A 16,813-nucleotide genomic window follows, 5' to 3' on the forward strand; every position below is an offset into this window, starting at 1 on the left:
TTGGCTGGCTCTAGAGGGTATTATGTCAGTAAGTAAAGAACATGCTACTAGGAAAAAATACAGAGAACAAAAAAGAGTTGCTGAAAATTTAACACATGATTATTGCAAAGTAAAAAATTCCATAGATGAGCCAAATAGTGGGATGGATATAATTGAAAACCAAGTTGGTAATTAGGAAGACAGAAATAATTGCACCACAATGGCCAAGGACTATCTTGTAAAAGAAGAATAGTAGGAAGAGAAGGGATTTGTCCTCCCAATATCAAAACGTGACTCAAAACAAGAGTAGTTAAGTCTGGACTTCTTGGTGGTGCAGTGGTTAAGAATACGCCTGCCAATACAGGGGACACAGGTTTGAGCCCTGGTCCAGGAAGATCCCTCATGCCGCAGAGCAACAAAGCCCGAGCGCCACAACTACTGAGCCTGCACTCTAGAGTCTGCGAGCCATAACTACTAAGCCCATGCGCCACAGCTACTGAAACCCGCGGGCTCTAGGGCCCAAGTTCTGCAACTGCTGAGCCCGCATGCTGTAACTACTGAAGCCTGTGCACCTACAGCCCGTGCTCCACAACCAGAGAAGCCACCACAATGAGAAGCCCGTGCACTGCAACAAAGAGTAGGCCCTGCTCACCGCAATTAGAGAAAGCCCACGCACAGCAATGAAGACCCAACATAGCAATAAATAAATATTAAATGTTTTTTTAAAAAAAGTAGTGGAAGACCCAACGTAGCAATAAATAAATACTAAATGCTTTTTTTTAAAAAAGTAGTTAAGTCAGTTTGAGGCCGACACTGGAATAAACAAATAGATAAATGGGATAGAAACAGGTCTTATGAAATAAATGCCATTTCAAACCCATAGAGTTTCAATAACTTGTGATTGGACACCTGACTCTCCATTATGAAAAAAATAAAGGTAAATACCCATCTCACACTATCCTCAAAAATAAATTCCAGATGAGTTAGGTGTTTAAACATAAAAATTAAGTTGGACTTGGGTTTCCTGGGGGATGCTAAGCCTAACCACAAACTCAGAAGCTGTAAAGGAAAATATTTGACCAATTTGACTACGTAAAAACGTAAAACTAATGGATGGCAAAAGGCACAATAAAATAGTTAAAAGGTAAAAGGCGAACTAATGGAAAATGTAACAAAGACTATATATAAAGAGAATATAAATATATAAAGAGAAAAATATATATATGGAGAGAGAGAGAGAGAAGTCCATCCAAAGAAAAACAGGCAAAAGCTATCAGGAGGAAATTCCCAATAGAAAAGACCATTAAATATATAAAAAGATGTTCATTCTCCCTAAAAAAATTTTTTATATGTGAATTAAAATGAGTTACTGTTCACTCTTTAACGTGGTAAAGAGTGAAGCATGTTTGTGAGGTTGTGAGATAAGAAAGAACACTTTCAAATTCTTGGCAGGAATGTTAATACAGACATCCTTGGAGGATAAGTTGGCCTTATCTATCAATGTTTTAGATATGCGTGCCCTTTGACCCATCAGCTCTACTTCAGGAATTAGAACACACACAAATGTAGACCATGGCACTGTAATATTTAAACACTGAAAACAAACTAAATGTGAAATGAGGAGTCCTTCAGTAGGGCAGTAGTTAAATAAACGGTTACATCCGCAGTGGAATATTATGTCATGATTAAAGGGAATGGGGTAGATTTGTATGAACTGATGGGAAAACATGGTATATGCTAATAACATATAAATGCTTCAAAAGATGTTTGGAGGCGTATACCCCAAACTGTTCATGTTGGTTCTTTCTAGAGAGAGACACAGCCAGAACATGAGCTAGGGATGTTTTCCTTGCCTTATGATATGAATTCTTTACCATGAGTGTGTGCCACTCTAAGTTTGTGAAGATGTCGGGAAGGGCCCCTGCCATCCACTCTCCCGTCCCTGCCTCTGGACTGCTGGACTGCTGGCTCTGCTGCAGAGCTGGCTGCTCATCCTAGTTTTGCCCCATCCCAGGGGTCATCTGGTGCCAGATCTTAGACGGCCACCTGGAAGAGGCTGAGCATCAGCTGGAATTCCTGAAGGAGGTGCAGCAGTCCCTTGGGAAGTCCGAGGTCAGAGCTCTCTGGGCACTGGGGTTGCTCCAGGATCGTGCCCCCCGCCCCGCCCTCCTCCCACCCCCAGTTTCCAGTAAAGCACCCAAGACAGCCCGGGCTTCTGGCAACTCTGCGCAGAGGGTGTTGCTTCCAAGACCTGGGCCTGCCTCCCACAGGTGCTGGTTTTCCTCCAAGCCCTCCTGGCTTCCAAGAAGCACAAGGGAGAGCAGGAGGCCGCGGCACTGCTGAAGGAAGCGGCTGAGCTGCACTTCTCCAGCACGCAGGCCCTCCCCCTGAGCACCGAGTACTTTGAAAGGCTTGACCCCCTCTTCCTGGTCTGCATCGCCAAGGAGTATTTGGTCCTCTGCCCCAAGCAGGTTAGAGGAGAGTGCGTCTTCATGGCGGCAGGGCGGGAGCGGGGTTGGTCCTGAGGACAGGTCTGGACGGAGGCAGGACCTACCGGGCAAGTCACCCGGGTGCTTGAGCCTCTGGCAGTTGGGGAGCCCGGTGCTTTTCACACTTGCACGTGCAGCGCACCAGTCAGCCAGGGAGTGGGGCACAAGCCCTGCATCTCCCAGGTGATGCCGATGCTGCTGGTCCAGGTACCGCACTTGGAGGAGCAGGGCACTGGCCCCTGTGTCTGCATTTATCCTGGAGAAGAACTGGGCTCCCTTTTTGCCGGATGTCTTCTAAGAAGTATGTTGGTCTTTCCTTGTTTGTCTGGCTTTCCCAGACAGTCAAGATTCCTTGTGGGCAAGGATCATATCTCATACGCCTTAATATCCCCCCAGTGCCTTGTAATGTCATTCCACAAATATTTATTGAAGGCACTACCATGTGCCAGATGCCATGCTAGGTAGGGGGGATGAAACAGTGAACAAAAGGAAGTCCCCATTCTCGGGAGCTGATGCTCTTGCACTAGGTGGTACAGAGTGGATGGTATATACATGTGGAAAAAAGTAAAACACTGCGAGAGTGTTTTCTGAGCACTCCAGGAGTCTCCGTTGGAATAGGGCAAACCGCACAGCCAGACCCCCGTGTTCCTACAGCCCCGGTCACCAGGCCAGATTGTGTCTCCTCTTCTTAAACAAGTCTCTGTGATCTTGAATCCTGTAGTCAAGGCAGCACCAGCCCTGATCGACCCGCTGTATTTGATGGCCCAGGTCAAGTATCTCTCAGGTGAGCCTGTGGGTCCTCATGGCCGGCGGGGCCCCTGGGTGAGTGTCCGCAGGCTCCCTGCCTGGGATAGTCCACACACACAGACCCTCAGGCGGCAGGCCCACTCCTTCCAGCCTCTAACCCCCAGACACCTTCCTGACTCCTCACCAGCAGGGGTCTCTCCAACCCGCCCTTTTGCTGATAGCTTACTTCAGCAGTCCCCAACCCTTTTGGCACCAGGGACCAGTTTCGTGGAAGACAGTTTTTCTTCCACGAAGAAGCGGGGTGTGTCGGGGGTGATGGTTCAGGCGGTAACGCGAGCGATGGGGAGCGGCAGAGGATGCTTTGCTCGCTGGCCCGCCACTCACCTCCTGCTGTGCGGCCTGGCTCCTAACAGGCCGCGTCCGTGGCCCAGGGGTTGGGGACCCCTGGTTTGCTTGATCTGTGCCAGGTAATAGTCACTGAACTTGATTACGTGCTGGTACTGCTCTGGTCCTGGGGGACAGCAGTACTCAAAACAGGCAAAACTTCCACCATGGAGTTTGTGTTCTAGTGAGGGGACTTGGACAGTAAATGTAGCATTGTTGTTAGGGCACGATTGTGCAATGGAGAAAATGAAAGCCGGGGAGGGCGTGCGGGGGTGCCAGGGTTGCAGTTTTTAAAAGGTGGTCAGGAAGACCTTGTGAGGAGGGGAGCCCCTGTACCATTAGACTTTCAGAGCCTCCAGCAGCCAGAACAGTCCCCGTCCATCCTGTCCCATCTCAAGACCGAGATTCTGGAGGGAGAGGGAAAGGGGGAGAGCCCTCCGTGGGGGCCTGTTGTCCTCTCCGAAGTCCTTGCTCCCTTCAGCCTTTCACCCCCGTCTGCCAAAGGCTCCAGAATGCCGTGGCGTGCCTGTGTCCTCTGGCTCTGCATTGTGTGGGTTACACTCTGTCCAGAGCTCCCCGGTCTTCATCCTCGGCCCTCCCAGTGTTCATCTGGCTGCCAGGTTTGCCCACTTCTTGAAGGTCTCCTGGGTACAAGGGGAGGGCAGAGACCGCCCCCATCCCGACATACACACAGTGATGCTGGCAGCTGCCAGCACCTTTAGGGACAAAGCAAGGTCTCCAGCTGCTTAGGTTGTCATGGTGACATCTTCACGTTTCTGCAGCACAAGGGAAGGAGCAGAGAGTTGGGGACCCAGAAGCAGGTGTTCCCCACCAGCTGGTGATGGACCCCAAGCAGGAGCTGTTGAGGGACCTGGCTGCAGAGGGAGGAGGGCTCTCCCACCACCTCACTGTACCCCATTCCTGGGCTGCCACTGCCACCTGCTTAGGGCCAGCCTGGCTGCAGGGAGGCCTCTTAGCCTCAACGTGCCAAGGCATTCAGAGCTCAGCCTCAGGAGCCAATAGGCCTGGATTTAAATACTGACTTTGTCCCTTCCAAGCTGAGTGACATATCACTGAAGTTTCAGTCCTGCATCATAATACCAACCTTGCAGGGCTGGGTAGACATTAAACCAGCCTTTCTAAAGTGCTCTGCCTGTGTTGGTGCAGAGCAGGTGCTTCTTAAGTTGTGGCTATTATGGTTGCTGTTATTATTAGATTTTGTTCTGCCCTTAGGTGTGGGAATCGAGAGTTCAGTGTTCCCCTGAGCTTCCAGAGGGAGCAGTGAAGTAACTTAGCCATCTCCCTGAGGGTACAGAGAGAAGGGAAGTGTCACACCAAGGTTTGAATTTCCTGGCTTTTGTCTGGGTCAAGGCAAAAACTGTAGTTCTAATTTTAGGAAGAAGCCTCTGAGTCAAGCAGAACAGAACTGGGTAAAATGCCCTATTGGGTGTTTCTGGGTAAAAGGACATGTAAAATTCCTTCTGCCTTTACATAGTGGGTCCTGAGATTCCCAAGGATCCCTGGATGTAGAGATTTGTTTATTATTTCTAGGAGAGTTAGAGAATGCCCAGAGCACCCTGCAGCGTTGCCTGGAGCTGGACCCCACCTCCGTGGATGCCTACCTCCTCATGTCTCAGATCTACCTGGCTCAGGGCAACTTTGCCATGTGCTTCCACTGCCTGGAGTTGGGCGTCAGCTACAACTTCCAGGTGGGGGTCCCTTATACCCTGTCACCTGCTCAGCATCCCACAGCCCAGCTAGCATCAGCCCCCACTTGGTTCAGGAGAGTAGCCTCAGGAGCTGCCTGCATCCCTCAGCCCCTTCTGCTGGCCCAAAGGCGGGAGCAGGCTCAGTGGGCTCCTGTGGCCTTCTCCCCTCTGGAAGCTGGAACCCCACACTTTGCTTATGCTCCTCTAGGTCCGAGACCACCCCCTCTACCACTTCATCAAGGCCAGGGCCCTCAACAAGTCTGGAGACTACCCAGAAGCCATAAAGGCACTGAAGATGATCATAAAATTACCAATTCTGAAGATGGAAGAAAGCAAGAAGTTCCATGGGCCCTCTGTGCGGCCCAGCGAGCGGGTATCCATCTTACTGGAATTGGCAGATGCCCTCCGGATGAATGGGGAGCTGGTAAGAAATGTGCTGCTCTCTCCCCTTGGTTCTGGGGCATGCTGGAGGTCCAGGGTAGGCCTGGGAACAAGGCTCTTTGATTCTGGCTGATGTCTCCTGGTGCTTTATTTGAGCCTTTATTCATTTGGGAGCATCCCTCTCCCTTACCTAAAAGGCTTCAGTGGCTCCCATTGCCCTCAAGATAAACTCCAAACCCTACTGAGTCCTGCATGATCTGTCCCCTGCCTACATCACTGTCCCTATAAGGATCTGGGAGGTGGAGCACACAGGCCCACCAGGGCCACCACAGGTGGTTGTGCAGGTTGGGCAATGCACAGCTCCAGTAGATGCCAGTTACATCCCCTTGAAGTTTTGCAGTGTACAACCTGCTCAACTGTATGAGGCAGCCCTGGGACCTTGGAAGGTCTGGCTGGGCAAAGGCAGGAAGCACCAAAATGGGCAAAGAGAGTAACTTTGTTAGAATAATCAAGGGTACGTATACAATGAAGATATAATTCAAATAGACCTTTATGTGCCCAATACCATAACGTTAAAATATCTTTGACTGAAAGCAGGAAGGTACAAGGAGAGGCGTCCATAGGTCTCCCATAGGAAGGAATCACCAACAGACTTTGAGGTGCTCGGGAACAAGTTCTTACAGTCAGGGGTTTCGTGCCCCTCAGCTGGCCCTGCCCTCCAGGAACAGTGGCCCTGGATGCCGAGGGGCTCTCTCTCCTTCCTGCTGCTCTGAGGTGGAGGTGGGCCATCCTCTCCTTGGCTTCCAGGAGTGGTGGGTGACAGCAAATGGAGGGTCTGTTGGGTTCCCTTGTCTTAGCATGAGGCCACTAAGGTCATGCAGGACACCATCAACGAGTTCAGTGGCACGCCGGAAGAGATCCGCATCACCATTGCCAACGTGGATTTGGCCCTGAGCAAGGGGAACGTAGACCTGGCACTGAGCAGTCTGAGGAACATCACACCCAAGCAGCCCTGCTACACGGAGGCCAAGGAGAAGATGGCCAGCATCTACCTGCAGACCCGCAAGGACGTCCACCTCTACATCGGGTGCTACCGGTGAGCCCTGGGCAGTGCACTGACAGCCCCAGCCCCAGTGGCATCTCAGGGAGTGTTTTCTCCAGATTGTCTTCTTCACCCTGGGTCTTCGGAATGTGTCCTCAGAGTGTGTTTGATGAAAGTAGGGAATTTCCCATGGGTTAGGTCAGTCAGACCAGCTTGCGGCCGACTTGTGAGGATACAGGGGTAAATCTGCCCTGAGCCCTGCTTGCCCCTCGTTATGGGTCACATCCTGGTGGGAATCATTTTTCTGCCCCAGCCCCTGGCTCTGCCTGTCCTTGAGGAAATGTTCAGTGACTTAGATGTACCAATGTGAGTGAAGGAGGATGGAGAGCAGGGATTGGAAGCCCCAAGTTGCTGTCTCTACGATTTGACATTGGGACTTCAAGGGTATTGCCCTGGTCCCCTTCCTCAGGCAAAACTCTATCTAGGCAATTCAGGAGGAAGGGGAGGTGATGCCAAGAGCAGTGGGAAACCGATAAGCAGTAGGGTGACATAGTCACACTGGAGGTTTAGAAAGAGCAGGCTGCCTCATGAAGAGGGGTCTGGGGGTTTGGGAGTGGAGGCCAGAGGAGTGGGTGGAAGTGCCAGCTGTGGTCCAGATGACAGATGAGGAGAGGCTGAACTAAGGGAGCTAGCACCATGCCTCATCTGAGCCAATAAGTATTGAGTGATGAATGAATGAGTAAATGAAAGAATGTCAGCCAGAATGAGTGGGAAAGAAGAGGAGATGGATTCAGGAATAGGAAGGATGCACAGGGCTGAGCTAAGGTTTTGCTTACTTTTGCAGGGAGCTCTGTGAACATCTGCCTGGCCCTCACACCAGCCTGCTACTGGGTGATGCTTTCATGAACATTCAGGAGGTGAGTGAAGGTCTCATGACCTCACCAAGTGCCCCCCCCCCCACAAAAAACTTACTTCTCCAGTGAGAGGGAAGAGAGAGACTGCGGACCCTTTCCCCACCAGCCCGAGAAGGCCCTCGAGGTCTACGACGAGGCCTACAGAAAGAACCCACACGACGCATCCCTGATCAGCAGGATTGGGCAAGCATACGTGAAGACCCACCAGTACACCAAGGTCAGGCTGGGCTGGGGTGGGAAGGGGTGGGGAGGGCCGGCCCAGCAGGGAAGATGGAGGAGGGTGCATGGGTGGGAGGCTGGGTGGGAGGGGAGAGCCCGCTGAACGGGGTGCCAAGGGGAGGACTCAGCAACTCCCCACCACCCCCCACCACCTGCCGAGGCTAAGGCTTGGGCCCTGAGCCAGGAGGGAGGCCGTTGCACCTGAGGCTTCTGTGATCTGGAGGGGCACACAGGCACAGTGGCTGCGGCGGGGAGTGGGGCGGTGTGCACACGCTGTGAGGTGCTCGCAAGTAAAACCAGACTTGATGCCAATATTTCCTGTGTGCGCTAAGGCGATTAATTATTATGAGGCTGCCCAGAAGATTAGTGGACAGGACTTTCTGTGCTGTGATCTGGCTGAACTGCTCCTGAAGTTAAAGAAGTTCAACAAAGCAGAAAAAGTTTTGAAGCAGGCACTGGATCATGACTTTGGTGAGTCAGCATCCTCACTCCCCTAGCCTTGGAGCAGACAGACTGCCCCCGGCCCGCACCCTCTTCTCCTGCAGAATGGGGCAGGGGACGGGCACTGGTTGGGGCTCTGAACCCAGCCTCCATCCTCCCCCATGCCCCGCTTCCCAGGGGCCAGAAAACACTACTTTGAGTTTCCATTTTGCAGTCAAAGACATCCCATCCTTGATGAATGATGTCAGGTGCTTGCTTTTGCTGGCAAAGGTTTACAAGAGCCATAAGAAAGAAGATGTGATGGACACTTTGAACAAGGTAATTGACAAGTAGACTCAAGCTCTTTATCTGCCATTTCCTGATGGGAGCTGAAGATAGGATAGGACTGCAGGTCTGGAAGGCTCCAGGCCTGGTCCTCAAAAGAGGATCTAGGTTACACCTCCGACCTCCACCTTGCATTTATCCCCCCAGCCTTGCTCTCTTATTGATTGTGCACGGAAGTGCTCTAAGCCCGCCTGGGCTGGGCTGGAGAATGCAGGGCATAAGACAGTGCCTTTGTCCTCAAGGATGCTTGTGGTGATAATAATAGATAATGCCAGCAGGCTCCCATGCATTGAATGCTCTGTGCTGAGTTCTGTACTAGGCTTTTTGCTTTCTTATTTAATTCTCACAGTAGCCCTTTGAGCTAAGCACTGTGACATTCCTATTTAACAGATGAGACTCAAAGAGGTTAAGAAATGTACCCAAAGTCATACTGCTAGTAAGTGGTAGAGCTGAGATTTGAACCAGGTTTGGCTTGTCCCAGCCCAAAGTCTCCTGCTGGGAGACTCCTGGCCATTCTTTCCACTCCTTCACTCTTTCTACCCGAGGGTATGGCCTGGCACTTGCCCCTGGGGTGTATTCTGTGGTTGTAGAACATCTCGGACTGCTTGAGGTGACTTATCCCCTTGTTCCCCTCTGGATTTCCATTCCTCAGTCTGGCCCTTAGGGAACCCGGGGCTGATCTGTGCCCACTTCCCGAAACTTAACCCTGGCATCCTCATTTCCTCTTGCCCCAATGCTCTCTGGTTAACTCACTTGATCACTGTATGTCATGGACATTTGTGGGGGCCGCCTCAAGTTCCCAGCAGGGCAGTATTCAGAACAAATGCACCCATCAAAACACAGCCTGCGTTGAATACCTACGGTGTGCTTGTCCTAGCCTGTAGGACAGCTGAAGCAAATTAGACACAGTGAGTACCAGGGTGTGATGGAAACAGGTAAACAAGTCAAGTACAATAGAGTGTTTTGTTTGAGTGCCTTTGCTTCTGCTCCTGCCCCAGAGGCAGTGCCAGTTCACCTCCTGGGTACTCAGCCAGTGGCCCTGCCTGTCCAGAGCGACCCAGATTTGCTCAAGGGCACTTGAGATGCCCTTGCTGAGACAGCTGGCCCTGAGTTGAGAGCTTGGGGATTTGCTGTGAATTGGCCTGAGATCTGGCACATCAGGCTCTGGGTTTCTGATGCAGAGTTTACTGCTTTCCCAAGGCCATGGACCTCCAGTCTCGGATCCTGAAGCGTGTTCCCCTGGAGCAACCAGAAATGATCCCCTCCCAGAAGCAACTGGCAGCCTCCATCTGCATCCACTTTGGGGAGTACTACCTGGCAGAGAAGGAGTATGCCAAGGCAGTGCAGTCTTACAAAGATGCCCTCTCCTACTCACCCATTGACAATAAGGTGGGGATTGAAATAAGGTGGGTCCTCAAGAGCGAGACCCTCTTCCTTCTCTTGGGCCGCGAAGCCTCGCAGAGCTCCCTGACTAGGAACGGAGGCCAGTTCCTTCTCTGTGCCTCCCTGCAAGGGGCACAGACCCCTGGTGCCGGGGGGGCCTGCTCCAGCTGACCCCAGGGCCCTCACCCACCACAGCCCTCGGAGCAAGACTGGAAGCCTCGCTTTGTTTTTTGTTTGTTTGTTAATACTTATTTATTTTATCTGGCTGCGCCAGGTCTTAGTTGCCACATGCGGGTTCTTAGTTGCGGCATGCATGCGGGATCTAGTTCCCTGACCAGGGATCGAACCCGGGCTCCCTGCTTTGGGAGCACGGAGCCTTAACCACTGGACCACCAGGGAAGTCCCCTGGAAGCCTCGCTTTGGACAGCCACTTGTGGAGGGTGGAGCAGGGAAGGTGTTGCTGAAAGGTGCTGCAAGTCTGCCCTTTTCAGGTCCCCCTTGCAGATGGAGAGACAATGAGAGCGTGGCTGCTGGGGGCTCTTTGGGCATGAAGCCCAGGCTAAGCTTCCAAGGAGGTTTAGAGTCTTGTGAGAGGTGTGGCTTCAGATAGGGAATGGTGGCTGGAGCTCACAGGCGGAGGGTAGATGAAGAGCCTAGTGACAGACCCATTCATTTATTTAATATGCTCTCATTTAACAGATTCCCAATATGTGCAAGCCAGGTACTGACCTAGGCCCTGGAGATGCAGTGGGGCAAGACACGGTCTCTGCCCATAGACTGCCCTCAGGCATGGGGTACAGACAAGTACACATGCAGTTCTCATACCATGTGATACCCGCATGGGGCTCAGTACACCGCGGGAGCTCAGAAGAGGGGTACCTGTCCCGGTGTCTGGGGCACAGAGGGCTTCCCAGAGGAGATGAGGTTGGAGCTGAAGCTGAAGGATGAGTATGAGTAAACCAGGCCCCAACTCTCAGCGGTTAGTTAGTAAAAGGCACCGTGTGACTAGAGTATTGGGTGGGAGAAGGGGAAAGCCAGAGACACCATCCCAGGGGATCAGAGACATATTTTGAAGGAAGAGCTGATAGAACTTCGGTGTGAGAGAACGAGGCATCGGTCCCTGAGCTTTCCCATGACGTGCACTGGTTAGTTATTGTATCTGGTCTTGTCCAGGTGGTGCTGGAACTGGCACGGCTCTACCTGCTGCAGGGCCACCTGGACTTGTGCGAGCAGCACTGCGCCATCCTCCTGCAGACCGAGAAGAACCATGAGACAGCCTCCGTGGTAAGAGGCTCCGGGCCCTCTTCCCTGCCTTCCCCAGGGTCCCTGCGACCGCATGCGGGCTGCTTCCTAACCCCGTAACCCCAGGTGCCCGGCTGACCCGGCCCTGAGGGGCTGTCGGGCAGCAGGACTCAGCACTGGACCCGCTGCCCTTTGGATGGGAGGGGCGGGCTGGCAGCAGGGGGCAGCAGCGACCTCCCGGGCCAATCTGAGGGGAGGTGGTGAGGCTGATTCACTCCGGGGGGGAAACCACACCCAACTGTTGAAGGCAGGGGTGGGACAGGCTCCTGGGGCTTTGGGAAGTGTGTGGGAAGAGCCATCCCCAGTCCTGCCGCTCTCCACCCTGTCACCCAGACCACCTTCAGGGCCGCCCCAGCAGAGGTGGGGAGCCCCCATTCCACCTCGCTGCCTGGAGCTGGTAGCTCTCAGATGGGGGTGGAGGGCCTAGCTCCTCGCATGTCTACCTCCAGCCTTTCCTTCCTACTTCCATCCTTGCCCCCCCGCTCCCCCACCCCAGGCTGCCCCGCCTTCTCCCGTGGCAGCTTCTCCCAGAGCCCAGAGAGGCTACCTCGGAAATCCTCTCCTACCTTCCCTCCTTACCCACCCCGTTCCCACGACAGCCTCCCCGCCATGCCCATGCAAGCTGCTGTCCCAGCATCGCGTGTTTTCTGATAGATGATGGCTGACCTGATGTTTAGAAAACAGAAATACGAAGCTGCCATCAACCTCTACCACCAAGTCCTGGAGAAAGCGCCAGGTAACTGCCTGCATCAAGCCTACCCACTGAGACTGCCTGTGTCGGTTCCCACCAAGCGAGGGCTGCTCTCCCCCCAGAAGGGTGGGCCCTCTCCCCTCCTTCCTGACTGGGCAGAGGAAGCCCCCTCCTCTCTGATTGTTCCCAGAGAGGCAGGAAACTGATAAAGGCCCAGTGGAACGTGCTGGCCCTTCCCGAGTCCAAGGGGCCAGTTCCTGGTCTCAGGCAGGGAAGTGCTTGGCACTGGACCCAAGACAGCCTGTCTATCCCCAAATCACAGACACTGGGGCTCAACATAAGTCCCCTTTTGAGGTCACAGCCACCTAGAGGTAGCTAGAAATTCTCCCCTGACGTGTAGCTCCATTCCCACTCACTGCAACATAAAACCACTGCTTCTTGCTGGGGAAGGGGCCAGACACGAGGCTCAGGGTAGAGCCCCAGCCAGGCCCACACCAGAGTCACCCAGCAATCACAGCTATTAGGAGTTCGGGTCCTGGAGCCAGACTGTCTAGGTCTGAATCCTGGTCCTCTGTTTACGAGCTTTGTAACCTTTGGCAGATTACTTAACTCCTTTGTGTCTCAGTCTCCTCATCTGTAAATGGGAACAATAAGAGTACCTACTTTATCGTGTCTCCGTGGAGACCAGTGGAGACACTGGAGCCACTGGGTTGCCCCTGCTCAGCCCAGACGGGTAGTGCTTCCTGGTCCTCCCTGCCTCTCCCTGCCTGATTCAGCTATTGGTTATCACAGCCTGAAGGTTTCTGCTCTCTTGTTTTAGACAATTTTCCTGTGTTGAACAAACTAATCGATCTGCTACGAAGAAGTGGCAAACTTGAGGACGCCCCTGCCTTCTTTGAATTGGCCAAGAAGGTGTCCAGCCGGGTGCCTTTAGAGCCAGGGTTCAACTACTGCAGAGGCATCTACTGCTGGTGGGTTGGGGTGGGTGTGTTGGCGGTTATGTGCAGGAGGTTGTCCCTAACGGACAGGCTGGCGTTTGCTAGGGAAGCAGAAATTCAGCTTCCAGATCAGGAAGCAGGGAGACCAGCGATCCTGCCCCTGCATTGTGCAGATTCAGAGTGACCCCTGTGTGTCCCTGTACTCCTCGGGCCTCAGTTTCCCTGTCTGATTCTTAGTGTTTCTCTCCTCCACTATAGGCACATAGGGCAACCCAACGAAGCCCTGAAGTTCCTAAACAAAGCGCGCAAGGACAGCACTTGGGGCCAGAGCGCCACCTACTACATGGTGCAAATCTGTCTGAACCCAGACAATGAGATCGTGGGTGGAGAGGCTTTCGAGAACCTGGTGACTGAGAGCAAGTGAGGGCCCGGCTGGCCGGCAAGGGCAGGGGTGGGACCTGGGGGAAGGCAGAGAGAGCCCGCGGCCTCTGGGTCAAGGCCAGGCGAGGGCCAGGCTGTCAGGCCAGTGCCCTCTGCCCTCCGGCTTGGCATCCGATGCCCGCGGCTCCACTGACAGGAAGGAGTTGGAGCAGCACGGCGTGCGCACTGCTGAGAAGCTGCTGCGGGAGTTCTACCCGCACTCGGCCTGGGGCCAGACCCAGCTGCGGCTGCTGCAGAGCCTGTGCCTGCTGGCCACCAGGGAGAAGGCTAACGTGGAGGCGGCGCTGGGCACCTTCACTGAGATGGCCCAGGCCGAGGTGCACCAGCTGCCCACTGGGTGGACAGGCGGTGGGGGGAGGCCGAGGGCGGGGCGAGGCAACACCTGCTTCCCACCCTCACAGAAGGACAGCATTCCCGCCCTGCTGGCCATGGCACAGGCCTACTCGCTGCTGAAGCAGGTCCCCAAAGCACGCACGCAGCTGAAGCGTCTGGCTAAGGTCCCATGGACGCAGGCCGAGGCCGAGGACCTGGAGAAGAGCTGGCTCCTGCTGGCCGACATCTACTGCCAGGGCAGCAAGTTCGACCTGGCCTCGGAGCTGCTGCGGCGCTGCATGCAGTACAACAAGGCAAGGGGCGCACGGCTGTCGGGGCAGGGTCGGGGGAGGGGCACATGGGCTTTGGGGGCAGAGATGCGGGGGTAGGAAGGAGATGAGAAGAGGCGGGACAAGAGGGTTCCTGTGGACCACAGAGCAGGATGGGAACACGGAGCAAGGCAAGAGGAGGCGCACAGTGTCTGGGAAGGGGGGAACGTGGAATGGGGAGGAGAGATGGGAAGGGTTCATGAGGTTGACGGGCAGCGTGCAGGGAGGGTTTGGTGGGGCCGGGAGGGGCATTTGCAGGTCAGGGCAGGAGGGCTGCGGAGGAAGGGGTCCTGTCAGAGTGGGCACAGCTGAGAAGAGGGTACACAGTTCACCCCTCGCCAAGGTGGGTGGTGCTGCTGGAGTCCCTGAGTGGTTTGGGTGAATGCACCCACCGCCCATCCCTTGCCCCAACCGGGATGGGATGTGGCTTCCCCTACACAGGGGCTCTGACCGGCTTTCCCTGCAGTCCTGCTGCAAGGCCTACGAGTACATGGGCTTCATCATGGAGAGAGAACAGTCATACAAGGACGCAGCCACCAACTATGAGCTGGCCTGGAAGTACAGCCATCATGCCAACCCTGCCAGCGGTAAGGCAGCCAGGCAGGTGTGCGTGGGTGCTGGGCCGGAGGACCAACAAACTCACCCCGCAACACAAGGCCTATGTTCTGGCTGTTGTGGGAACCAGAGGGCTTCTCAGGTCGTCGGACTGCCACCCATTGTCTGCATTCTCCCTGCTCCTGGATAGGCTTCAAACTCGCTTTCAACTACTTGAAGGACAAGAGATTCGTGGAGGCCATCGAAGTCTGCCACGATGTAAGCCCCCGACAGTGGTGGGGGGCTTGCTGCAGTGGCGGGGAGCCCTGTCTGGTGCTTCACACCCTTTCTCTCTCGGTCCCAGGTCCTCAAGGAGCACCCCAACTACCCCAGAATCAGAGAAGAAATTTTGGAAAAGGCCCAAGGGTCTCTGAGGCCCTAGCTGTGGTCAGTGGGAGCCAGGGTGGGTGGAAACTACCAACCTACAGAAGTTTCATGGAGGGGGTGGGAAGTGGGTCAGTGGAGAAGAGAGTCAGAAAATGACATATTCTTCCCATTTCTATATTGTGTGTGGTTTATTTGAATCATGCCTAATCTGGTCTGAGGGACGTCCCGAAGCTTTATGTTTTTAAGGCACAAGAAGCAATTTTGCTCTGGGGAAGAAAGTTATCAACCAGCTTAGCTTCCACTGAGCTCACCGGGCAACTTCTAATGGGCTCCGCTTTTATCCCAGACTCTCAGAGGCCAAAGGGGAGCAAAGAGGTGGTTTAAAAAATACCCTCCAGCTATTTTAATATTTTTATGTGGGCCCGTACAAGCCTCTCTTCTCCTGTCTGGTCCCTGGAATCCTGGATTAAAGAAGCAACTGCTCCTCTCTGCCAAGCTGCCCGCTGCGTCCTCCCTGGCAGGGGCCCAAACAGGCCCACTCTGTCCATGCATTCTGCCTCCCCCTCCCCAAGTCTTCAGCCGGCGTCTGCCGGTCCTTACCAGTTTGGGACAAACCCTGATTACTCTTGCCTCTGGCAGGAAAATACATCCCAAGTAAAACTAGCTCCTACTTCATCTTTAGTAAAAGACAGTGACCAACTAATTCATCCTCGAGGAACCCTTATTAACACCTCAGGGGACAAAAGCAGGGGTCCCTGTGTAGATGAATAGTGTTAATTGTAACTGGCAAGAGGGTGACAGAGGTCACCTTTGGTGTGCTCCCAGTACCTCTCTTCCTGCTTTGCAGGATGGCAGTAATGGGCCAGTCTGACCTCAGGGGAAGGAACTCTGAACTGGGAGTCAGGAGGCCTAGAATCTCCCTGTGTGACCTTCCCCTCTGGGTATGTGTCCCCATCTGTGGCAGGAAATTAGACTAGATCTCTGTGTTCCCAAATCATGGTACAAATCCCTGCTAATGATACACAGCAAACATTTGAAAGTTTAATAACTATGTGTTTAAGTATCATCCTTATAGAAAAAAATAGTACAACAAACTCATGAATTTGCGGGTGCTGTTACGTAGAATGGTTCTAACTTTTAAGCATATTGATATAATTGATATAAAGTAAAATACTTAGTATGAGTAGAATGCAGATATGGCAAAGTTTTCAAGATAAGTTGTCCAGTGACTAAGGTTTGGGAACAGTGAACGGATAAATGTCCCTTCTAGAACAGCCTAAGTCATCCCTGATGGCTGCGAGCCTTGTCTTTATAACATATTGCTGATCTCGTGCATGGCCTTTTGGTATGAGTCAGTGATCTGGAATGTTTTCCCCAGGTTACCACCATCCTTCCTATGGGAAGCCAGCTGCCTTTATTATGATCTGCTTTACAACCTAGTTTCTTGGGGTGGATTATGTTGAGAAAAAAACCCAAGTGACCCTGGGGCCCTAGATGGGGAGTGGGTAGGCTCAGTCCAGCCATGGGCTGTGGCCACGGGATAGGAGCCTGCAGGGGCTTCCAGCCAGAGTATTGGAGCTGTCGGGGGCTGCCACCCAGACCCCCAGGCTGGCCAGAGCAGAGCCTCAGGACCCTTGGAGAGACCCAGGTTTTGGATCATGTGTGCTGGAGCAATCTCTACAATAGGGCTCCCAGGGATCAGTGAGATGGGCCACGAGACAACTTGATGCACCAGAATACTCCACCCTGAGACGCCTAAGACCTGGCTGTCCCTGCCTAAGCTGGTACCAGGGACAGGCGGCCCCACCATAGCCCAGACTCCAAGCCATGAGTTCTCTAACAGCCACTCCACTGACGACATGACCAC

At 53.6% G+C, this 16,813-nt stretch overlaps 1 protein-coding gene across 2 annotated transcripts in view; it reads left to right on the plus strand.

The window, feature by feature from the left end:
• Positions 1-15,001, plus strand: part of TTC21A (tetratricopeptide repeat domain 21A) — a 29,393-nt gene extending 14,392 nt beyond the window's left edge. For both annotated transcript variants that reach the window (XM_065884741.1, XM_065884742.1), the window contains 20 exons: positions 1,994-2,091; positions 2,250-2,450; positions 3,123-3,252; positions 5,151-5,308; positions 5,517-5,732; positions 6,547-6,785; positions 7,576-7,648; positions 7,752-7,862; positions 8,197-8,335; positions 8,520-8,623; positions 9,830-10,018; positions 11,186-11,296; positions 11,969-12,050; positions 12,826-12,976; positions 13,202-13,363; positions 13,521-13,701; positions 13,786-14,010; positions 14,492-14,612; positions 14,771-14,838; positions 14,924-15,001. In XM_065884741.1, the coding sequence (XP_065740813.1) occupies positions 1,994-2,091; positions 2,250-2,450; positions 3,123-3,252; positions 5,151-5,308; positions 5,517-5,732; positions 6,547-6,785; positions 7,576-7,648; positions 7,752-7,862; positions 8,197-8,335; positions 8,520-8,623; positions 9,830-10,018; positions 11,186-11,296; positions 11,969-12,050; positions 12,826-12,976; positions 13,202-13,363; positions 13,521-13,701; positions 13,786-14,010; positions 14,492-14,612; positions 14,771-14,838; positions 14,924-15,001 (2,837 nt within the window). The remainder of the gene's footprint in view (positions 1-1,993; positions 2,092-2,249; positions 2,451-3,122; positions 3,253-5,150; positions 5,309-5,516; positions 5,733-6,546; positions 6,786-7,575; positions 7,649-7,751; positions 7,863-8,196; positions 8,336-8,519; positions 8,624-9,829; positions 10,019-11,185; positions 11,297-11,968; positions 12,051-12,825; positions 12,977-13,201; positions 13,364-13,520; positions 13,702-13,785; positions 14,011-14,491; positions 14,613-14,770; positions 14,839-14,923) is intronic.
• Positions 15,002-16,813: the final 1,812 nt, after the last annotated feature.

This window comes from Phocoena phocoena, chromosome 10 (genome assembly GCF_963924675.1).
Source record: "Phocoena phocoena chromosome 10, mPhoPho1.1, whole genome shotgun sequence".
Taxonomy (NCBI): Eukaryota; Metazoa; Chordata; class Mammalia; order Artiodactyla; family Phocoenidae; genus Phocoena; species Phocoena phocoena.